At 39.2% G+C, this 25,072-nt stretch overlaps 1 protein-coding gene across 6 annotated transcripts in view; it reads right to left on the reverse strand.

The window, feature by feature from the left end:
- Positions 1 to 25,072, reverse strand: part of ASCC1 (activating signal cointegrator 1 complex subunit 1) — a 121,133-nt gene that overhangs the window by 23,481 nt on the left and 72,580 nt on the right. For 5 of the 6 annotated variants that reach the window (XR_009734286.1, XM_061405819.1, XM_061405821.1 and 2 more), the window contains 2 exons: positions 18,706 to 18,830; positions 14,030 to 14,115 (listed from right to left, as the gene is read on the reverse strand). Coding sequence is in view for 5 of the 6 variants with exons in the window: in XM_061405819.1 (XP_061261803.1) it covers positions 14,030 to 14,115; positions 18,706 to 18,830 (211 nt within the window). In the remaining variant the exon portion in view is untranslated. The remainder of the gene's footprint in view (positions 1 to 14,029; positions 14,116 to 18,705; positions 18,831 to 25,072) is intronic. The other variant, XM_061405822.1, reaches the window with a different exon arrangement.

Consider the following 25,072-nt stretch of genomic DNA (forward strand, 5'->3'; position numbering starts at 1 on the left):
ACCATCTCTAGGTACAGATTTATGCTGGCTTATTGTTGGTCAGTTGCCAAGTCGTGTCCGACTCTTTAAGACCCCATGAACTGTAGCATGCCAGGCTCCTCTGTCCTCCACTATCTCCCAGAATTTGCTCAAATTTATATCCATTGAGTTGGTGATACTATTAATAACTAACCATCTCATCCTCTGCTGCCCTCTTCTCCTTTTGCCTTCAGTCTTTCCCAGCATCAGATTCTTTGCAGTGTGTTTACACTGTAGCTAAAAAACCACAATGGAATATATAATTCATGCCCATATAACGCATACAATGGAATATTATATGGGCATGTAAACATATAGTGGAATATTAGTCAGTCTTAAAAAAAACTAGATCCTGATACATGCTACAATGTGGATGAAACTTGGAAATGTTATAGGATTAAAATAAACCAGAAACAAGGAAAATATTGTATAATTCCACTCATATGCGGTACATATAGGAGCCAAATTCACAGACAGAAAGCAGAATAATGAGTGCTAAGGGCGGAGGAGAGGGGAGAATAAAGTTACTGTTTAATGGGTACAGAGTTTCAACTTGGGATGATCCAGTTCTGGAGCTGGATGGTAGTGATGGTTATAGGACAGTGTGATGGGGTTATTAATGCCACTGAATTATGTACTTAAAATGGTTAACATGGTGAATCTTATGTATATTTTACCGCAACTGAAAAACCCCATAAAACTCAATGGATCCAAGTGAATCATAACCCAACTTCCTTCATTTGTAAAGTACACCCAAATTAATATACTAGACCCCTAGAAATGAATATATAAAAGAGATGAATATTTCCCACAATAATAACAAGTACACTATTCAAAGAGTTCACAGCAATGGGATCAGAGAGACCAACTGAATATCTGTCCCCATCTCCCAGAAATACGGCAAACAGTAGCTTAGTGTTTTACATTGAGGAGGGATTCAATAAAATATTTTTCATTCTGATAAAACACAGAAGCGATTTTAAGAAAAGTAATTTTAACCAAATAATTACTTTCTACTCTCACTGTCTTCTCCTATTTCTTGTCATCACATAGGTTAGGCTTTCCAAACCTGTCATTCCCTGCCTGAGCCAAGACAAGGCATGAAGTATCCCAGAACCACGGCAAAGACGAACAGCCAATAAACAGAATTCAAAAGAGAGTGAAGGGAGGAAAAAACATCTTGTATAAACAGACAGCAACAGACCAGGGAGGGTGCATCTTTCTAGAATGGATGCTGGCTCTGTCAAAATCAGCTAAGAGCTTGTTTTCCAGTTTCATTTTAAGAACGGTTTTGCCTCACTGACAGTCATATTTTTGGGTGCCCTCATTAGTGTTTTAAGACTTCACTTTCCAGGCAAAGTGACACATGAAGCAAATTCAGAGGATAAGTTTTGGTGAAATCCTACTTGGATTTAAATTGTCCCCCTGCCCCCAACCTAATAATCTAAAACAAGAAATGTACCAAACCAAATTGAAGCGCTTCAAACTGTACTTTTCCTTATATATCTGATGCTCCAATCACTTGGCAGAAGCCTTTCAGATTTTTAACATAAAACATATTATTTCTATTACTAGCAAAATATGAAAAGCCCCTAATGATTTCCTACATCTCCCATTTGCTTAAGTTTCATTCTGTAATCATCAAGAATGAAGGCTGAGCCACACTTTATCACTAACACAGCAAAGCAAGAGAGGCCATATTTTGGCAAGGTGTCTTATCACAGGTTCCTTCCTATATGTCACATTTTTCTGATAGTCATGCTAGTAATATATTTGGGACTGATTTACGTAAAAGTTCACTGGCATTTACTCTTCATTCAATATTTTTTATTAATACATTCTGCAATAAGGCATAAATGAAAATGTGAAAGAAATCACTGTTCATGTTTCAAGTTAATCAGTGAACACAATGGGCTTCCTTGGTGGCTCAGACACTAAACAACCTGCCTGAAATGCAGGAGACCTGGGTTCAATTGCTGGGTCAGAAAAATCCCCTGCAGAAGGGAATGGCTACCCACTCCAGTATTCTTGCCTGGAAAATTCCATGGAGAGAGGAGCCTGGTAGACTATACTACATGGGGTTGCAAAGAGTTGGACACGAAAAGTGACTAATACATTCACTTTTTCACTTTCACAGACAAACACAAGACTAATTTTGGATGTATTTTGAAATAAAAGAAATTTAAGTGTAAATTCAAGCTCAAAATTATTCCTATCAGCTGAACTTTGCTGACGTGAAGTAATAAAGTTACAGTCAAATTTAACTGGAAAATAAACTTATCAACAGAGGATTGTGACTCTGGGCTCTCTTTTCTGCAATTTAGTAAACTAATTTTTAAAAAATATTTGCTTGAAAAGAGTTAACAAAAATGCAATAGGATTGACGGCTGTTAACTCAATACTTATGACATAAATAATATATCTTGTCAGTCAGTTCAATCGCTCAGTCGTGTCCGACTCTTTGCGACCCCACGATCCACAGCAGGTCAGGCCTCCCTGTCCATCACCAACTCCCGGATTCCACCCAAACCCATGTCCATCGAGTCAATGATGCCATCCAACCATCTCATCCAACCTTCTCCTCCTACCCTCAATCTTCCCCAGCATCAGGGTCTTTTCAAATGAGTCAGCTCTTCGCATCAGGTGGCCAAAGTACTGGAGTTTCAGCTTCAACATCAGTCCTTCCAATGAACACCCAGGACTGATCTCCTTTAGGATGGACTGGTTGGATCTCCTTGCAGTCCAAGGGACTCTCAAGAGTCTTCTCCAACACCACAGTTCAAAAGCATCAATTCTTCGGTGCTCAGCTTTCTTTATAGTCCAACTCTCACATCCATACATGACCACTGGAAAAACCAAAGCCTTGACTAGACGGACCTTTGTTGGCAAAGTAATGTCTCTGCTTTTTAATATGCTGTCTAGGTTGGTCATAACTTTCCTTCCAAGGAGTAAGCGTCTTTTAATTTTATGGCTGCAGTCACTATCTGCAGTGATTTTGGAGCCCAAAAAAATAAAGTCTGACACTGTTTCCACTGTTTCCCCATCTATTTCCCATGAAGTGATGGGACCGGATGCCATGATCTTCGTTTTCTGAATGTTGAGCTTTAAGCCAACTTTTTCACTCTCCTCTTTCACTTTCATCAAGAGGCTCTTCAGTTCCTCTTCACGTTCTTCCATAAGGGTGGTGTCATCTGCATATCTGAGGTTATTGATATTTCTCCCAGAAATCTTGATTCCAGCTTGTGCTTCTTCCAGCCCAGCATTTCTCATGATGTCCTCTGCATAGAAGTTAAATAAGCACGGTGACAATATACAGCCTTGATGTACTCTTTTTCCTATTTGGAACCAGTCTGTTGTTCCATGTCCAGTTCTAACTGTTGCTTCCTGATCTGCATATAGGTTTCTCAAGAGGCAGGTCAGGTGGTCTGGTATTCCCATCTCTTTCAGAATTTTCTACAGTTTATTGTGATCCACACAGTCAAAGGCTTTGGCAGAGTCAATAAAGCAGAAATAGATGTTTTTCTGGAACTCTCTTGCTTTTTCGATGATCCAGCGGATGTTGGCAGTTTGATGTCTTGTTCCTCTGCCTTTTCTAAAACCAGCTTGAACATCTGGAAGTTCATGGTTCACGTATTGCTGAAGCCTGGCTTGGAGAATTTTGAGCATTACTTTACTAGCATGTGAGATGAGTGCAATTGTGTGGTAGTTTGAGCATTCTTTGGCATTGACTTTCTTTGGGATTGGAATGAAAACTGGCCACTGCTGAGTTTCCCAAATTTGCTGGCATACTGAGTGCAGCACTTTCACAGCATCATCTTTCAGGATTGGAAATAGCTCAACTGGAATTCCATCACCTCCACTAGCTTTGTTCGTAGTGATGCTTCCTAAGGCCCACTTGACTTCATATTCCAGGATATCTGGCTCTAGGTGAGTGATCACACCATCGTAATTATCTGGGTCATGAAGATCTTTTTTGTACAGTTCTTCTGTGTATTCTTGCCCTTCTTCTTAATGTCTTCTGCTTCAGTTAGGTCCATACCATTTCTGTCCTTTATTGAGCCCATCTTTGCATGAAATGTTCCCTTGGTTTTTCTAATTTTCTTGAACAGATCTCTAGTCTTTCCCATTATGTTGTTTTCCTCTATTTCTTTGCACTGATTGCTAAGGAAGGCTTTCTTATCTCTCCTTGCTATTCTTTGGAACTCTGCATTCAGATGCTTATATCTTTCCTTTTCTCCTTTGCTTTTCGCTTCCCTTCCTTTCACAGCTATTTGTAAGGCCTCCTCAGACAGCCATGTTACTTTTCTTGCATTTCTTTTTCGTGGGGATGGTCTTGATTCCTGTCTCCTGTACAATGTCATGAACCTTCATCCATAGTTCATCAGGTACGCTATCAGATCTAGTCCCTTAAATCTATTTCTCACTCCCACTGTACAGTCATAAGGGATTTGATGTAGGTCATACCTGAATGGTCTAGTGGTTTTCACCACTTTCTTCAATTTCAGTCTGAATTTGGCAATAATATATCTTGCTGTTGCTGCTGCTGCTGCTAAGTCACTTCAGTCATGTCTGACTCTGTGCGACCCCATAGACAGCAGCCCACCAGGTTCCCCCATCCCTGGGATTCTCTAGGCAAGAACACTGGAGTGGGTTGCCATTCCTTCTCCAATGCATGAAAGTGAAAAGTGAAAGTGAAGCTGCTCAGTCGTGTCCGACCCTTAGCGACCCCATGGACTGCAGCCTACCAATATATCTTGCTGCTGCTGCTAAGTCACTTTAGTCGTGTCCGACTCTGTGCGACCCCATAGGCGGCAGCCCATCAGGCTCCCCCGTCTCTGGGATTCTCCAGGCAAGAACACTGGAGTGGGTTGCCATTTCCTTCTCAATGCATGAAAGTGAAAAGTGAAAGTGAAGCTGCTCAGTCGTGTCCGACTCTTAGCAACCCCATGGACTGCAGCCTACAAGGCTCCTCCATCCATGGGATTTTCCAGGCAAGAGTACTGGAGTGGGGTGCCATTGCCTTCTCCAAAATATATCTTGAGTGCCTATTAAATATGAGCACATATCTAATCATAAAGCAGGAAGGACATTGGGTGAAATTTAAAAAAAAATTAAACTAAAAACTAACCTTTAAGACAGGGGTCAACAAACTTTTTCCATAAAGGTTCAAGTTGCTGTTGTTTACTTGCTAAGTCATGTCCGACTCTTATTACAAACCCATGGACTGTATGTAGCACCCCCAGACTCCTCTGTCCATGGGGATTTCCCAGACGAGAATACTACAGTGGGTTGCTACTTCATTCTCCAGGGGATTTTCCAGATTCAGGGATCAAATCTGAGTCTCTGCATTGTAGGCAGATTCTTTACCACTGATCCACCTGGGAAGTCCCATACGTGTATAAACATACATACAAAGAATGAAATAGCCATACTCTGTCGTCACAACTACTTAACTATGGCGCTGTGGCACAAACGCAGTCAGTGGATAAATAAAGGAAGATTGCTGTGCTCCAATAAAATTTTACTTAGAGACCCTGATATTAGAATTTCATATAATTTTTACATGTCATGAACTATTATTCTTCTTTTAATTTTTTTCAACCATTAAAAAACTAGAAACACTATTCATAGTTTGAGGGCCACACAACGAAACAGGTAACAGGGCAAATTTGGTCCTTAGACCATAGCTTGCTGACTCCTGAGAGTTTACAATTTCAAGTATGGGGCAAAAAACACCCCCTTCGTCAAACAAAACCTTTTTCTTTTCTTTTTTGAAAAGAAAAATCAACAGAAATTTACAGGTTTCTGATCTTTGTAGAAAACAGTTTTAGCTCCCTGAATGCCTGCCAGCACAAGAGACATGGCTAAGCACTGACAGTTTCTGCACAAAGTAAGGGGTGGAGGCAAGGCACTGAGAGCTAGAAGCTTGCCACTGACTGGGATGGCCCTCACCATTAGAGAGGACGTAACATCTGTATAGGACTCTGAAGAATGAGTGGGATTTGGATAGAACAAGACTGCAGTAAAAGTGAGAGATAAGGACAAAACTTCAGGACCTAGCCATATAAGCCAATGAATTAAAAAAAAAAAAAAAAAAGGCATATCTAGAAAAAGGGAAAAAACCAGCAAGAACCAAATGCCAGTGAAGCCAAGAGAAGAGAACATTTGAAAGAGAAAAGGGCTTAAAATTCTCAATGTGGTTACTGGGAAAAATAAAAGTAGGTCAAGGCACAGGACAAATGGGGGCTGTTGCTGACTTTTTTATCCTGCTGTTTCAGTGTAATGATAGAGCTGACAGATAGGTTTCATGGAATTAAGTAGGGAAAAGCCTGAAAGGGATGCTGGTGGGAAGAATGGCTTTATAGAGATATACACTATTTTCTTAAATAAAACAAAAAACATTTTAGTGAAAGTCGTATCTTTCACTTTCACTACCTTATTAGTAGCTTGCTCAATATGAGACACCCTATTCAGGAAGCTGTTTCTTACATTAAATTCTAATACCCTTTGAAATTAAACGGGCCAAATTTTGTGGTAAGATCAAGAATTAATAAAAGTTGCATCTATCCTAAATGCTGAACAAAACACAGGAAAGACTTCAGCAAATTTTCTTAAAAAAAAAAACAAAAACAACTATAACAAACGGCAGTGTCCTATTTCCCTTCTCTTTCCTTGCTGTTTTTTTAGTTTAAAAATTTTGTATGTCGATGAAGTTTCAGTCTTGCAGAAAGTTATAAAAACTGTAAAAAGAATTCCTGGACACCTTTTATCCTTTAAAAAAAAATTAAAATAACAACTTTAATCAAAGCATTCTTCTGTTGATTTCCTGGTTTTTGTCCTTTGTAATGTGGATACTGCCAATGAATTCTGGACATTCAATTTAAAAAGTGCTGGGGTCTAAGTAGTTTAGTTAATGCTGTCCATGATTCAGTCACAAGTTGTAGGAAAGAAAAGTGCAATATAAGCTCACTCAACAAAACTGGAATTCACTTGGCTTCTTTAATCTGTAGGTTGATGTCTTTCATCAGCTTTGGCCCATTCTCTCTCTCCTCTCCTTCTGAGATTCAAATTAAATGTGTGTTAGGATGTCTCATTCTCTCCTATATGCCTCTTTTTCTCTTATCTGTAATTTTTACTTTTCCTCTCTGCAAATGTAACATGCTGGATATTTTCTGATATAATTTCTAGGTCACTATTTCCCTCTGCAGCCGTATCTAATTTGCTGCCAAATCCATCCACTGAGCTCTTAGGTTCACTTACACAGTTTCATAGTTCTAGTATTTCACAGTTCTAGTATTTCTACTTGGTTCTTTTTCAAAACTGCTACATCACTTTTTGTTTGCAATAGTTTCCAATTACCTGATTAGAAAAAAGTTATTTTTAGCCAAAGTCTGATGATAATTTTAGTTATTTCATGTCTATGAGTTCTGGATGTCTGTTTGCTCATGGTGGGTAATTTCCTCATATGCCTAGTTATTTGTGTGTTGGACATTTGGGGGGCAAAAATTCTTTGGAAGAATATTTTTAGGCAGAGAGTGATGAGACTTTCTTCCAGAAAGGTTTTTTTTTTTTTTTCTTTACTATTGCCAAGTCCCTGGAAACACTACCAGTCCTGGGGCTCTCATCCAACTTCAAGACTCCAAGGTCTATGTTCTCCCCTTAAGAATCCTAACAGTTAATTTTTGCACTGCTTGAGGATCCTCTTCATCAGATTTTTTCCCTCATATTTTCTGTCTCTCTCCACACTGTCAGAGATTTCCTTGACATTATTTTCTAAACCTTAATTGAATATATACATATGTGGGTATATATGTTATTTCTATGAACTCTCTTCTGACAGAAACCTTTTCCACAGCATCTCATTTTCATTTTCCAAGTGAAATTCTTCAGAAAGTTGTACACTTGTTCCTCTAACAAGATGCCTATTTTACATGATTGTCAAGAACAATGTGATTGCTTTCAATGTATGGATAAAAGCTATTACAAAATATTAGGATGTCCAAGCACAGTGAAGTTAGTAAGTGTCCATGGTGTATAAGCATGAACAGCTTAAAGAGAAAGTGGTATCTGCTTAGTGATTCTACTTAAATAAAATTAAAATTTCAAGTCACAGAAATATCAGGTAGCAAAAATACTGCCACAGCTGTGGTGGTAATGAGAGAACAACTTCTTTCTACATTCAATTTGCTGTTATTAATACTGATGTAATAGTGCAATGAAACATTTAGTGATAGATTTTCAAGGACAGGCTTTCTGAAAAAGGTAAGTTTGAGGAAAAAGTTCTAAAGATGAACCACAAGACTAAGGAGTAATTTTCAGAAACAGTATGTAATACAGCTTAGTACTGAATTGGATAAGAAAAAAACACAATCTTTTCTTCCTCAGAAATAATATACTTTCTAAATGCTTGTCTTCCTTTGTAGTCATTAATATATTCTTAAAAAAAATCATGACTGAGTTCTCAATCTAATCTCTCTTCCCTTGAAAGAATAAAAATGTATTCCTTTTTTCAGTATTCTTCTAATACTCCAAAACAAAGTAATCATTGAAAACAAAGCTCTTCACTAACACTGTTTAGGAACTTAATTGTGCCTTTGTTACCTTAAGACAAACAGACCACAGAGTTGGCCAGGGAGGGGCATGTGAGGCACATTCTGCTTTTTGACCTTGGTAGTTAGTTACATTGTTCACTTTATGATTATTTGTTTAAAAGTACATATATGTTTGTGCACTTCTACCAAGAGAATAAATAGCATGCATTTTTAAACATCTTCCTTATAGAAACTTCCCTAAGTAACAAAAACTAAATAAAGCACTCATTTAAATGTATTCATTCTACTGTCCTCTTAAATACTTTAAGAGCCAGAGATGGAAAAAGAGCAAAACTGAATGAAATACTTGAGTCACTCTTATTTACATATTTCAAGAAAACTCTCAATGTAGCTAGCTAGATTTAAATCATATTCTCAGGTAAAGTACTATTAAATATTAATATAGTAAAATACTGACAATTCCCTCTTTCTCTAAATTTAAATATTCTTATATATAAAATGGAAACACATGTGCTTTTTACTTGGTTTATATGCTCCAGGATTTTTAAGTATCTAAAGAAATGGCACTTTTGTCCTTTGCTTTTGGACCTACAGTACATTCTGCTGCTGCTGCTAAGTTGCTTTAGTCGTGTCCAACTCTGTGCGGCCCCATAGACGGCAGCCCACCAGGCTCTTCGTTCCTGGGATTCTCCAGGCAAGAACACTGGAGTGGGTTGCCATTTCCTTCTCCAATGCATGAAAGTGAAAACTGCACCCCTATTCAATCTGCTGAGAGCATAGTCTTAGAATACTGATTCAACTGCATAAGGGCATTTCATAGGTCCCCCAAACAAGACTGCCACTAAGTGCCGGGGTCCAGCCCCAGCTGATCCAGGGTATTGGAAGGGGAGACAGCGTCGGCGAGGATCAGGATACAATAGCTTCAATTAGACATTAATTAGAGATGTAAAGAGTAATAGAATGAGGATAGCTCAGTAGGAAAATTCAGTGGAGAAAAGAGGCTGAGTAGCTTGGTTTACGCAGGAGACCAATAAAACTTCAAGACAAGAAGCTTGCACCACTTACGTAGGCCACAGGCGTCCTTCTGTTCTCCCGAAGGAGAGGAGACACTGAGGCCTCCCCGGTCGGATCTTAGAAGCCCAGGCAAAATTAGTAAGCTTGGTGGGTTCCGTGCTCCAGATGGAGACTCAGCCAGAGTGAGAGAGAGAGCGACATGGGGAGACCAGTCTTTCGAGGAACTGATCCCAATTCTTTATTTTCCAGAGTCTGTTTTTATACACTGAGACGTTATACAAAAGTCACGTGGGGACAGCAGTCCTGACTTTTATTAAAGTCAGGTGCTTCACACAAATGTATACAGAGGTCTTAGGGGTGTTACATCATCTTCTGGCCAGGGGGCCTGCTGACAATTTACGACCCTCTCCTTGTGACAGCGGTCAGTCAACACTTATTTCTCCAGGGGTGATTATTCTTAAAACAGATGTCACTCAAATAAAGTTACATTCCTATAGGGTGAGGGTGTAGTGGGTTTTAGTTAAGGAAAGAATTTACTTGGCCTAAGGTCTAACGTGATTTATAGCAAAGGTTAATACTTATTTCTTCTATATATTCATTAATGTGTGTAAGGGCAGAGGAAGTGGAGACTTAGCAGTAAACATTGGCTCAACAAATGAAAAACCCGTCACCAACACAATTTATAATCAGCCCACTATACTTATACTAATAATTTTCTAACTTCTCTAAAGAACCTGTTTTTAGAAGGTTTAAAGCATCTCGTGCCTCTCACGGTTGGGAGGCTGTGAGCAATCACATGTGGCCGGACAAGCCTGTCAGGCGGGCTAGAGAACCTTCAGAGGAGTTTGTAGGTTGAAACACTCCTATCACGCCCAGGAATTATTATTAACTGGAGCTCTAAGTTAACGCCTTCTCTGAAAGAGGTGGTGGGGGACAGCCCCCGTAAAGTCAGAGGTGTAGGGGAGAGCACAAAGTAGTAAAGTAGGCAGGCTCTGGTTATGGGGGTAGATGCTCGAGAATTTCCGGGGGGACTCCTGAGGCTCGATCCCGCCTTTGCGTATGTCGAGCCTCCTTCCTCATGACCTTTGCCATGGGCGGAGCGCCTCACGCTGGCCCCCAACAACTAAGACCACTTCTCCCTCCAGAAGCTGGCAGTCAATGACTATCCTACTTCTAGCTAGTGAGGGAGCAGTTATTTCCTGGCAGAATGTTTTTAGGTCAGCATGATTTCTCCATTTACAAGCTTATCACTGCGTTACAGATAACCAAACCACATCTTCGCTCCTATCTCTTAGATGAGAAATGGAAACTCTGACAGCACACTATCCTATTAATGAGGCCGAGGTCGTCTTCACTCGCATGTACATCCTCCTTTCAGAGCCATCTGTCAGTCTTTCATAAAAAACCACTACTAAATACATTGCTTTTCTGGTTTGAAAAACACAAGGGAATGATTCTCGAGTTGTCAGTTCTTCTTTCAAAGTCCTTCTTAGAATAATAAAATTCTTATTTTAACAAGGAATAATCAGATACTAGTCTATAATAGCTGCAAGAACTCTCAAAAGAGCTATACAAAACAAAAACATAGCTTCTACCTCCAAAAGTCATTGGAGATCTTTTTTTTTTCTTATTAAGGCATCCAGAACACATAATATTGCACTGAATCAAAAGGACCAATTCTCTTCATGGAGTAGAATAGCAATTGGCTGTTACTCATTAAATTCTTACAGCAATGAGCAATGACTCGCATTCTCGTTTTGTTTCTCTTTGAATAGCAGATGAAGTTGGTTTTTTTCCAAGGCTGCTTCCCATCACCAGCACTCCTGATCCTTGACCTGTGTAGCTGTTAATATGCCGCACACATATACTTGGGCTCCTTAACAACCAGTGCTGTTAACCTTTCTGTTTACTCCAAGTCAGTTCCTAGCTTGTTAGTGAAAGTGATTTTTTTTCCTTTCTGAACATAATAATTATATGTGGTACAAAAACTACATATATAATCCATAGGCTTTTTTAATCTCTTGCTTTTTTTTTTTTTTTGCCAGGGATTCAGGGGCCATGTGTTTTCATATTCTAATTGAGAAAGACTTGTAATTCCAAAAAAGTGCACTGCTATAGCTACTTTATAAATATAGCTATTACCTCTTATATGTCTGGGGAATCAGTGTTGGATGCTACATTTTATCTTTATTCTCAAAGAAAAGTTAATTCCTTTGATTAAATATAAGTGAAAGATTATATTTTCTGGAACTAATGATTAAAAATAATATGTTATAGATTCTATCAAAAGATATTTTGTTACAACTACCTGTGTTCAAAGGAACTGTGTTCAAAGGTACTTCTCTTCCTCCATCTCATAATCTGCTCCCATCATTTTATACTATATATTAAAATACTGCCTATTAATCTGCTGTATCTCTCAGAGATAGGAAGCTCCTGGAAGGTAGGGACTGTATCATAATGACTGTTTTATCTGCAGAGCACATGGTCTGACAGATAGCACACAGTCAGTATTTCTGTTGGTGTTAGTATTACATTCACCTCAAAAGTCTAATTGTTAATTAGCCAGTTTTAGACTAACTGGCATATCCACTGCCCCAACATTTATGTCCAGTCAGATATTATCACATTTCAAACAGAGAGGCCCAATTTCAAGTTTCTACTGATCTCTGCCTAAACACTGAGCATCTTTATGAAGAAGGTAGAAAAGCTAATTTGTGAGTTTTAAATCTTTTTTTCTGATTCAAACTCTGCTACTATCTAGCAATAACCTTTGACAAGTCACTTTAACCATATTGGATCTTGCACCCTTAGAGAGTAAAATGAGGAACTGGACTAAATAGTTTGCAAGAACCTCGCTGGGCCCGGTTCTAAAACTCCAATTAGGCATTAAACAGTAAGGGTACAACTATTACAGCAAGCTTTGTCAACACTAGAGGGAGCTATGGCCATGTTATCATTGGGGTGGGTTAGAAAGATTTCCAAGTCAAGCATCTTTAAATGGAAAACTGACTTTCCAGAATGAGAGAAGTTAAATACCAAACAAGAGACCCATACTGTTCATACAGCCACTTCTCAGGCTACCTGTGGTTACCTCCTTCTTACAGATGTCAAAGCACCTCACCCGCAACTTGCATCAATATACCTTATACCTTTTGGGCTTAATTCTAATTTCAAAGAAACCAAGTTGGCTTGAGTCATTCCAACAGATTTCTTTCCCCATTCATCTAGCTTCTTTCTTTATCAAATTAGCAGTAACAAAGAAAGCAAAATAATTAATGCTATTATTTTAAAAGCCTCAGGAAATGAGCTAGAGGAGGAAAGAGATTCATATCACAATAAAGCTGTGGCCTGGGAAAAAAGTTAACTGCAACTGAATTCATTAGCAACCTGCCACTCAAACTGAAGCTACCAGAACTACTCTGAAAATAAAACTATTCAAAGAGAGGAAAGGTATCAAGGAAAAGAAGGAATCAACAAAGCTCTGTAATGTGGGAGCTGGAATGCCTGCCTAAAGAGAATGCTGCCATTGCTCTGCTAGGCTCTGCAATGAGAAGCTTGCAGCTGCTGAAGAGTGATGTCATTAATTAGAGGCAATGGGGTCACATTAGGCATTTGGCAAGAAATCTGTCAAGTGACAAGATAAAGGAATGGAGGAAAAAGAAAAAAACATTTCTAAAGCTAGAGCTTGCTCTGAAGTTTTATTATTTACATCCTCTCCCTCCCAGCTCCAAAAAACACCCATGGCCTTGAAAATACATGACCCAAACCATTATAGAACAAGTAAAATGAAGAATCAAAAACCTTTCCTTTGATATCAACTTATGTTTCCCTTTTCCCAGAGGCACAATGGCATGTTAACCTGACAGAGAGGGCCTAAACTGTGGATGTTATAGAATGTGGTCTGTGGGAGAAAGATAATGCAATCCTGAAGAACCCTTTTCATTTAAATTTCATAGGTTAATTTAACACTCAGAAGCAAATCCTCAACAGTCAGAAATGGACCACCTACTTTTTAGCACATGGGCTGTTCCTGAGTAAAAATAGATTACACAGGAACTTTGGAGAGTGACTCTGTGGGTGAAGAGAAAAATCTACTAGAACAAGACAATTCTTCACTTAAAAAATGCATACTCAGTCCTTCAAGGGTAAAATACAGAGTAAGACTCACAAGGTTAAAATCAACTTATTCCTATGGATTCAAATAGTATAGTTGTTTCTTAAATCATCAACTTTAAGTACTCTAAGAGACACCAACAGCCTTAACAGGTCAAAAAGATTTCTCTTTTAGGACAATGAAAAGAAATTTAACAGTCCTTTCAGTCAATAATCCTCATGGGAAGTATAAGAAAAATATACTTTACTGTTAAAAGGAAAACTTATTGTCCTCCCTTATTTTAGGACACATGCCAAAGGATTTCCAATTCACTCAGATTTGTACTGACCTTTAAAATGTTTCGGCCATCAAATGATTCTCTTTCCTTGAAGATATATTTGCCATCCGCTGTGTAGAGATTGTACCTGCCTTCAGCTGTAAATATTCCAAAGACAGTGTTAGAACAGAAGCTTGGGTTATTGAGCTGTCTGTTTCCTCTTGGATTTCTACAGGGACAACTAGCAAGACCTTCATGTACTACCTAGAAAGTAACACAGTGAAAAAGTGAAAGTCTCTGGGTATCCGACTCTCTGTAAGTCCATGGTCTATACAGTCTGCGGAATTCTCCAGGCCAAAATAATGGAGTGGGTAGCCTTTCCCTTCTCCAGGGGATCTTCCCAACCCAGGGATCGAACCCAGATCTCCCGCAGTGCAAGAAGATTCTTTACCAGCTGAGCCACAAGTGAAGTGAAGTGAAGTGAAGTGAAAGTCACTCAGTTGTGTCCGACTCTTTGCGACCCCATGGACTGTCCATGGAATTCTCCAGGCCAGAATACTTGAGTGGCTAGCCTTTCCCTTCTCCAGGGGATCTTCCCAACCCAGGGATCGAACCCCAGTCTCCTGCATTGCAGGTGGATTCTTTATTAGTTGAGCCACAAGGGAAACCCCAAAATACTGGAGTGGGTAGCCTATCCCTTCTCCAGGGGATCTTCCCAACCCAGGCATCAAACAGGGTTCTCCTCCATTGCAGGTGGATTCTTTACCAACTGAGCTATGAGGGAAGCCTGGAAAGTAACTTAACATGGAGGGGAAAACATCATATTATTATAGTTGAGAGACTAGTCTCAGCTCTGTCATCAACTCATTTGGTATATATTTATTCATTCAACATTGTCCACGTACTCACTGTACATAAACTACATAACAAACCATATTCTTAGGCAAATTATATCTCTTCAGTTCCTCATTTACAAAGTTTAGAAGTTAAGAGTGGGTGATTTCCAAAGATTCCCTGCAGTCTAAAACCCGAGATTCCTTATAAGCTGTACAGATTTTTAAATACATAAAAGTTCACCCATTAACTAGTAAAAAATGCTGATAATCATGGTTTGGGTTGATTTAAGGACTCCCCTGAAATGAGAAAAACCTCTCCAGTTCCAATCAAAGGTATCCTTACGTTCTACACAGAAATCTGCAAATCTATGACCTTAGCCTCATCAAAGCTGTGCTCTAAATCCTTGTATTAATTTAGCTTGCTTATACCAAAAGCTGTCCTTCAAATACAGCAGGAAAAAAATGGATATCAAAGAAAAGGATAACCATTATGAAAAAGCAAAACAATGTATTCAACAGCCTTTTCAAAAGAAAATACAAGATAGAGAAGTATCCAAGGTATATAAAATTCAAAACATCTTCAAGAATTATTTAACTCTCAGGATATTTTCTGAAATACCAACTTTTTCCTGCCCACCAACAGACACTTAAAAGTATGTGTATTTCTACTTTTGAGTATACTCTTTTATTGTATGTAACTATGGAGATTGCACATCAGAACTGATAAAATATATTCAAACAGCTAATCCCAGGAAGATAATATATTTTAGAAAGTCCATTAGAATTACACCTGGGTAACTATAGGACTACTTCTCTAATGAGAACTATTCTCTTATAAAGAGCCCAAAGTTTTTCACAACGTAAAAATAGGTCCCCTGTTAAAAGAAAATGTGAAACTTTATAAAGCAAAATTCATACTAGGTAAATGTCAATTTAAAAAAGCAGTAATGAAATCTGGAGATTGAAATGTTTACTAACAGGTTCAAAATCTATAAGTAAATAGCATTAGCCATGAGGGGAATGTAGATCAAAACCACAACGAGATACCACTTCACACTCAAGATGATGGCAATAACAAAAAAGACAGATAATAAGTGCAGGTAAAGATGTAGAGAAATTGAAGCACTGATGTACTGCATCCGTCCTTGTTCATGGTTCTTCTTTCCACCTTTTCAGTTACCCATGGTCAACTAAGATCAGAAAACATTAAATGGAAAATTCCAGAAATAAACAATTTCTAAGTTTTTAATCATGCACCATTCTGAGCAGTGTCATCCATCCCACCCAGGAAGTATCATCACTTTGTCCAACATACCCCTTTCTCTCGGTTATCATAATGACTGCCAAGGTATTGCACTGGCTTGTGTTCAAGTCACCCTTATTTTATTTAATCATGGGCTCAAAATACAAGAATAGTGATGCTAGCAATTTGGAGATGCCCAAGAAAAGCCATAAAGTGCTTTCTTTAAGTGAAAAGGTGAAAGTTCGTGACTTAATAAGGAAAGAAAAAAAATCTTAGCTAAAGTTTGCTAAGATCTACAGTAAGAACAAATCTATCAATGAAATTGGGATGAAGGAAAAAGAAATTCATAACTAGTTTTGCTGTTACACCTCAAACCGCAAGAGTTACGGTCACCGTGCATGGTAAGTGCTTGGTGAAAATGAAAAAGGCATTAAATTTGTACAAGAAGAAATTTTGAGAGAGATAGATAACATTCACATAATTTTTATCATAGTATATTGTTTAATTCTTCTACTTTACTATTGGTTGTTAATCTCTTACTGTACTTAATTTATGAATTAAACTTTATCATAGGTATTCATGCATAGGAAAAATATAGGATGTCTGGTATATGGTTTCAGGTATCCACTGGGGACACTGGAATGTATCTCCTGCAGATAAGGCAGGGTGGCTACTGTACTGCTTGTGGGAATGTAAAATGGTGCAGCCACTGTGGAAAACAGTCTGGCAGTTACGCAAAAAGTTACAACTTTGCATTAATCATGACTCTGCAATTTCACTCTTCAGTATTTACTTAATAGAAATGAAAACATAAAAATACATACATAAATGTTTACAGCAGCATTTTTCATAATAGCCCAAAAGTGGAAACAATACAAATGTCCATCAACTGCTGAATGGATAAATAAAATGTGCTATGTCCATACAATGGGTTATTATTTGGTAATAAAAAGGAATGACACTGTATCATGGCCGAACCTTATAAACATTATGCTAAGTGAAAGAAGCCAGTCACAGAAGATCCCATATTGCATGATTCTATCAGTATTTATGTGAAATACGCAGAAAAGGCAAATTCATTGTACAGAAAGTAGACTGGTAGTGCCGAGGACTGAACGGCAAGGGGGAAACGGGGAGTCACTGCCAGTAACTAGAGAGTTTCTTTCTGGGGTGATGAAAATGTTTCAAAATGTACTGTGGTAAAGGCTGCATAACTCACTATACTAAAAATTACTGAATTATATACTTTAAATGGATAAATTATATACTATATGAATTATATCTCAATAAAGCTGTTACATTTAAAATATCTGTCAATAGGAAAGGATAACTAGACTGTCAACACAGAATATTTTCCTATATGATGCTCTGGTGCCAACTGAATATACATCTGGATCCACACAATTTAAAAGAAACAAATTCCTATATAATTCAACTCTTTTATGTTAAGAGGTTAGGTAATAATGGGGCATGAAATAAGTTGTAAGAGCTCTGAACTAAGATTTAAAGACAACAATTTATTTTTAAAAGTCTTAAAATACAATCTAGCATCAAAAAAATGTAACACTAGAACTAAGAATTGGATAGCTACGTCTCTCTCAGTCCTACAATGGCTCTAATCAAACCAAACCACCTTACAGTTGAGATCTCTGGTATGTATCTGAGAGGAATTAAAAGATGTACTTTGGCAAAAAGGGATACAAAAACTGTCCTAAACTATAAATCTTAAATAGTTCATGGGTTCCAATGGAGTCCTAATGAAGTCCTCTTCAAATGAAGACTTTCTAAAACCAAGGTCAGTCCTAACAAAGGTAATAAAACCTATATATGGGGTTTTGGTGGTGGTATATTTTGAACAACAGGCTTTAAAGAAGAAGCTGCACATAACTTGAATTTGTAGCTCCTGTTCAAATAGATGCTGAATGTGCCAGACAGATTTCACTTGGCAGGTGGGGATGGGAAGAAAAATAATCCTTTTTAAAATGCAGATTATTATCCCAAATAAAGGGTTAAAACAAGGCATTTTTATATGAAGGCTTTTAGATTCAGGAGGGGAAAAAAAAACATTAACACAAAGTTTCTCAACCTTGGTGCTACTGACATGCAGGGCTGAAAAATTCTTCATTATGAGGGGCTTGTCCTGTGCATTGGAGAGGGATAAGCAGCACCCCTAACCTCTATGCATTAGATGCCACTAGCAACCCACTCCCACTTCCCTAACTGTGACAACCCAAGTGTCTCCAGAGAATGTCCTCTGGAAGGACAAAACTGCCTCTAGTTGAGAATCACTGCTCTAACACTTACTTTTATTAGTTAATCTTCTCTTGTTTCTGAAAAAAAAAAAAAAAAAAAAAGCTGCCATGCATTTCTTAGGACACAGTTACACTAAAACAATTATTCACTGTCCACCTAAAATTTACTTAGGAATCCTGCATTTTTATTTGCTACATCTAGCAACCTTATGTGCAAGAAGAGTATAAGATTTGAGAAGCTATACAGTCCCATGCACGATATGATCCTGCCCTCTTCCACTGTACTCATCAAAACAAGATAATGGATATAAAAAAGATATGTCAGAGATCCTTTGATAGCCCATTCTCTTCAAACCCCAGGGATATCATTAGACCTTGGTGGTCACAAACTGTACTGTGGTTCTATGGAACACTTACCATTGGGGTCTTTCCTGAACAGAGTATTCATGACTGTAGCATGGAGTTTCACACTATTCCACTCTTTCACTATTAGTCCAGATGCCTGAAAACGTTCCAGCACTCGATCAACCAATTCCTGCAGCCTGCGGAAATTGAAGAAAGCAGCACAGAAACCTTAGTAAACTGAACCCCGATTACAAATTCAACATTTACAGAGCATCTGCTCTGAGCCGATTACTGCACATGGCCCTCAGAAGAGAGGCTGCAGTCCCCACCATCATGAAACACACAGCTTCATGTGGATAACAGACCTGGAAACAACTGCAGAACATCATGGTGAGTGTTAAGGGAGTGACCAACTGTATTTGGAGGGGCCAGGTTTTCACAGGAGGCTTAAGCATGATCTTGAAGGAACATGGAAGTTTATCATCTTGGAAATCTGGTGCAAGCAGCCAGGTTCAACAGAGAGCTGCCTGAAAGAAAGTGCTTTAGTGGTCAATCCAGTCACAGAACCAAAAGCTACCATGACTGATGTGCTTCTGCCAGGATCAAATGAGGTCTGCCACAACTCGATTCAAGACATTTGCTCCCTGGGAAAGAGCATGCACTGTGAAGTTCCCGGCAGCCCTGGCCACTACATCAAAGGGGAAGAAGTGCGGTACCAGTGAAGACGACTACAGGAAAATCCACAGGCACCGTGACTGATGCTCCAAAGGGACTCCAGCTGGCTCTAAGCACTGGGGCTCTGTAGTGGATGAGTTCTGTCTTGGTGATGGCTGTTCATTCCAATACCTCCACCAGAAACGATTCTTGCACAAGAATTTTTCCCTTTGTTCAGGTGTCCTGATCAGCAGCCTAAAGGACTCCCTTTAACACTTCTTATAAAGCTGGTCTAGTGGTGATGAACTCCTTCATTTTTTGTTTGTGTGAAAAACTCTTTATCTCCCCTTCAGTTCTGAAGAATTTTGCCAGTTGTGCCATTGAGAAGGGGTCATTATTCCAGCAAGGGTGTGGTGGAGCAGATCTTGGTTGGAGTATTCAGAAAACAGCCATCTTATGTGACCACCCACGTATCTGACGGTGAAGTTCAGCCTGGGGTTTTTACCTATTGTGCCCGAACGTCCACCCTGGGCCTGGTGAAGTGCTCTCTGAACACAGGTGTTGACAGGGAGGTCTGCATCAAATGACAGAACAGCTCACCTGGCGACGAGCACAGAGAGCAGCGTGTTCCTTTTAACTTTTCCCTTGTTTGTTTGTTTTTGAGATTTGTACTGCACTCTAACTTTCCTGGCTCAAAATCTTTCATTCGTCACCAGTGTACTAATGAACAACAGATTTCACTTTTTTTAGCTTTTACATATTAGGTATACATACTAGGAATGCTCTTTGTATCACACACCACCTCTTCTCCCAGATGCAAGTGGCCCTGAGACATTTGGAGGGTTTGTGAATCTTCCACTGCTTCTTGGGCCACTTGCGTGTGCTCACTCATGTCCAGTTCTTTGCGACCCCATGGACTGTAGGCCACCAGGCTCCTCTGTCCATGGGATTTCTCAGGCAAGAATACTGGAGTGGGGTGCCATTTCCTTCTAGGGGATCTTCCAGACCCAAAGATTGAACCTGAGTCTCTTGCATCTCCTACGTCGGCAGGTGGGTTCTTTACCACTGTGCCACCTGGGATGCCCATGGCCTGTGGTAAAACACTGTGGCCCAGTGAGCGGCTTCTCTTTGAGCAGGCTGGATGGGTCTGTTTTATATGAGATGTGGGTCAAGCTCACCTTGGATGGCCCATTTGTGGGAGTTTTCCTGAGGCCATGGGGCAGAATCTCTGGTTGCAACAGCTGAGTTGCCCAATGCCTATATCCACAAGTTCAGCAGCCTCTGGTACCCCTATCTCTCAGTTATAGAACGTGGGCAAAACAACCATCTTCTGCTTGCACTCATACGCTGAAGCAAGAGGGGATTATCCTCCTGTAGAGATTATCTCAGAAGCACAAAGGATTCTTTTCCCTTTCATGTTTTTCAGGCTTCAAAGTTCCAAATTAATATTTTTGTAATTCTAACTTCTTTATCTTAATTGTTTCTATTAAATGCTGTCTACTAACCAAAAATATTTAAACATGAGTAAGCCACCTGACACAAAGAGCTGACTCATTAGAAAACACCCTGATGCTGGGAAAGATTGAAGGCAGGAGAAGGGGATGACAGAGGATGAGATGGTTGAATGGCATTACCAACTCAATGGACATGAGTTTGAGCAAGCTCCAAGAGATGGTGAAGGACAGGGGAGCCTGGCATGCTGCAGTCCATGGGGTCGCAAAGAGTCAGATATGACTGAGCGACTGAACAACAACAAGAAGCTATAATTAATAATAATAAAATAAATATCCATACCCTCACCACTGACCTCCAGAAACAGAACACAGGGCTGGGATGAGGGTGAGGTAAGTGAGACACTTGCCTGAGGCACACAATTTAAGGATGTGCCAAAAAATGCAGTAATCACAAGAACTAATTTTTTTTTTATAAAGGAGATAAATAAGGCTTTAATGCAATATTTTAAAACTCAAAATTAATGCAAAAAAACTCAGGATGAACAAAATATCACATTTCTGAATGAAGGCAGGATCAGTATTACTGAGTTTTCCTTTTGCCTCAGTACAGTTCAGCATAGGACATACCAGAACCCAAGGGTACTTCCTGCTCTGCAGACCCCATAACTCCCTGCCGCCTGCCACAGCATTTGCTGAGGCGGCCTCACATCCTCAAACTCCTCAACATGCACACTTTCCTAGCAGGCCTCCTCCACTGAGCAGCTTCCAACTGCCGCCTCTTTGCCTTCTGTTACCTGGGCCCCACACGCCCACTTCCCCTTCCCTCCATCTACACAGATTTCATTACCCTTCCAAGCCCAATTAAAATCCCACTTTTCCACGAAGTCTTTCTAAGTACCTAACACAACCACCCCTCAGTATCCATGACCAATGAGTTTGCTCTTCTCTGAAATGCTACCCCACTAAGTAGGCTCTACTTAACCTTCCCAAGGACAGTCCCTTAATGTTTCACGTTTGTCTGTCTTGTTTCCCCACTGGATTGTCTGCTCCTCAACAGCATATCTGTCTTGTATCTACCGGAGCACCACTGTACTATACTTTCTGTAACTACTTGCTATGATTGGTTAACTCATGCATTTGACTGATTAAAAACTGAGAACTGAATGTTAAAAAATAAGTATGGTTTTAAAGGATTATTAAAGATTTTCAGATGAAACCAGGGAAGGAAGGACACATCAAGCAGGAGAAATAGTGTGCAAAGACGCCAAGGCATGCAAGACCACAGCTTACCTTGAAAACTACTAATTACTTAATATAACTGTAACAAGTTAGAGAAAAAAGTGGAGATGAACTGGATGTAAGCAAGTGGTCAGAGAATGGGAAGCCACGGAAATTTTTTAAAAGGGAATGATGTTGTCAGATGTCCATTCATTAATCTCACACTGTGGAAGACTGGAAAATGCTTCAGAAGGGAAGGGACCAGCGGTACCGAGGTCAGCTAGGTGGTATTAATAATAGAAATAATAACAAACATGATGTGTCAGGCACTATTCTAAGCACTTTGTATCTCTTAAATCATTTAATCTTCATGATAAATTATCTCTATCTTACCAGTGAGGAACCTGAGGCACAGAGGAGTTATAAAATTTGACCAAGGGACGTAACTAATAAGTGATATATCCAAAATGAGAGCCCATGCAGTCTGGCTTCAGAGGACCACACTATAAAGGAGAAAGGGAGGAATATCTAAACTATGGCAGGGACAGGGAGAACAGAGACAAGGTCATATATTAATACTCAAAAGAGCTTGTGAGAGAGAAGCTGGGACCCGCAAGCACCACAGTGTCACAGAAGAGGAGGCAGCCGAGAGCCGCTCCCAAGAGCACACCTTAACTGAATGACCAGGTGTGTCACTGACCAGGTGGGAAGTGGTGGAGAGAGGGTTAACAGTGTGTATACTTCTGCATGTGTGGCACTGGGTATCTTGTGGGACATGTCCAGGAGACAGATGGAAATAACAAGCCTGAGGCTCAAGAGAAAAATCTGGGCCAAAGACAGACTTGGGAGTCATCAGTGCAAAAACAGTAGTTAAAAGTGTGGGAAAGATGCAACCACAGGGTGAGGAGGAGTCAGAGCAAGAAGACAGCCAAGAACAGAGACCGTATGGGACACTCCTATGTAAGGGGCCGAAAGGAACCCGCAAGGACAATCAATAAGGATGATCAGAAAATTACTAGAGCTAATCAGTGAATTTAGCAAAGTTGCAAGATACAAAACCAATACACAGAAATCACTTGCATTTCTATATACTAACAGTGAAAAACCAGAAAGAGAAGTTAAGGAATCAATCCCATTCACCTTTGCAACAAAAAGAATTAAAAATCTAGGAATAAACTTACCTAAGGAGACAAAAAGAACTGTACACAGAAAATTATAAGCGACTGATGAAAGAAATCAAAGATGACATAAACAGATAGAGAGATATTCCATGTTCCTGGGTAGGAAGAATCAATACGGTGAAAATGACTATACTACCAAATGCAATCTACAGATTCAATGTGATTCCTATCAAATTACCAATTGCATTTTTCACAAAACTAGAACAAAATATTTCACAATTCATATGGAAACTCAAAAGACCCCAAATAGCCAAAGCAGTCTTGAGAAAGAAGAATGGAGCTGGAGGAACCAACCTTTCTGACTTCAGATTATACTACAAAGCTACAGTCATCAAGACAGTATGGTACTGGCACAAAATAGAAATATAACCCAATGAAACAAGATAGAAAGCCCAGAAATAAACCAATGTACCTATGGGTACCTTATTTTTGACAAAGGAGGTAAGAATATACAATGGAGCAAAGACAGCATCTTCAATAAGTGGTGTTGGGAAAACTGGAATGCTACATGTAAAAGAATGAAATTAGAACCTTTCCTAACACCATTCACAAAGCAAAACTCAAAATGGATTAAATACCTAAATGCAAGACCAGAAACTATAAAACTCTTAGAGGAAAACATAGGTAGAACACTTGATGACATAAATCAAAAGAAAATCCTCTATGAACCACCTCCTAGAGTAATGGAAATAAAAACAAAAGTAAACAAGCGGGACCTGATTAAACTTAAAAGCTTTTGCACAGCAAAGGAAACTATAAGCAAGGTGAAAAGACAACCCTCAGAATGGGAGAAAATAATAGCAAATGAAACAACTGACAAAGGATTAACTTCCAAAATATACAAGCAGCTCATACAAGAAAAACAATCAAGAAACTCAACGCAAGAAAAAGAATCCAATCAAAAAGTGGGAAAAAGACCTAAACAGACATTTATTCAAAGAAGACATACAGATGGCTAACAACCACATGAAAAGATGCTCAACATTGCTCATTATTAGAGAAAGGTAAATCAAAACTACAATGAAATATCACCTCACACCAGTCTGAATGGCCATCATCAAAAAGTCTATAAACAATAAACGCTGGAGAGGGTGTGGAGAAAAGGGAATGCTCTTGCACTGTTGGTGGGAATGTAAACTGATACAGCCACTATGGAAGGCAGTATGGAGATTCCTTCAAAAACTAGGAATAAAGCCACCACATGACCCAGCAATCCCACTCCTAGGCATGTACCTTGAGGAAACCAAAACTGAAAAAGACACATGTATCCCACTGTTGAGTGCAGCACTATTTCCAATAGCTAGAACATGAAGCAACCTAGATGTCCATCGACGGATGACTGGATAAAGAAGTTGTGGTACATATACACAGAGGAATATTACTCAGCCACAAAAAGGAACCTTTGAGTCAGTTCTAATGAGGTAGATGAACCTAGAGCCTATTATACAGAGTGAAGTGAGTCTGAAAGAGAACAATAAATATCGTATTCTAATGTATATATACGAAATCTAGAAAAATGGTACTGAAGAATATATTTACAGGGCAGCAATGGAGAAACAGACATGCAGAACAGACTGATGGACATGGGGAGAGGGGAGGAGAGGGGGAGATGTATGGAGAGAGTAACACAGAAACTTACATTACCATATGTAAAACAGATAGCCAAAGGGAATTTGCTGTATGGCTCGGGAAACTCAAACAGGGGCTCTGTATCTCCCTGGAAGGGTGGAATGGGGTGGGAGATGGGAATGAGGTTCAAAAGGGAGGGGATATATGTATACCTATGGCTGATTCATGTTGAGGTTTGACAGAAAACAACAAAATTCTATAAAGCAATTATCCGTCAATTAAAAAAATAAATTTAAATTAAAACAATAAGGATGAGGAACAAGAAAAGGAAAACTTCAGAAAGGCTGAAAGGAGAATTACAAA

This window comes from Bos javanicus, chromosome 28 (genome assembly GCF_032452875.1).
Source record: "Bos javanicus breed banteng chromosome 28, ARS-OSU_banteng_1.0, whole genome shotgun sequence".
In the NCBI taxonomy this organism is placed as follows: Eukaryota; Metazoa; Chordata; class Mammalia; order Artiodactyla; family Bovidae; genus Bos; species Bos javanicus.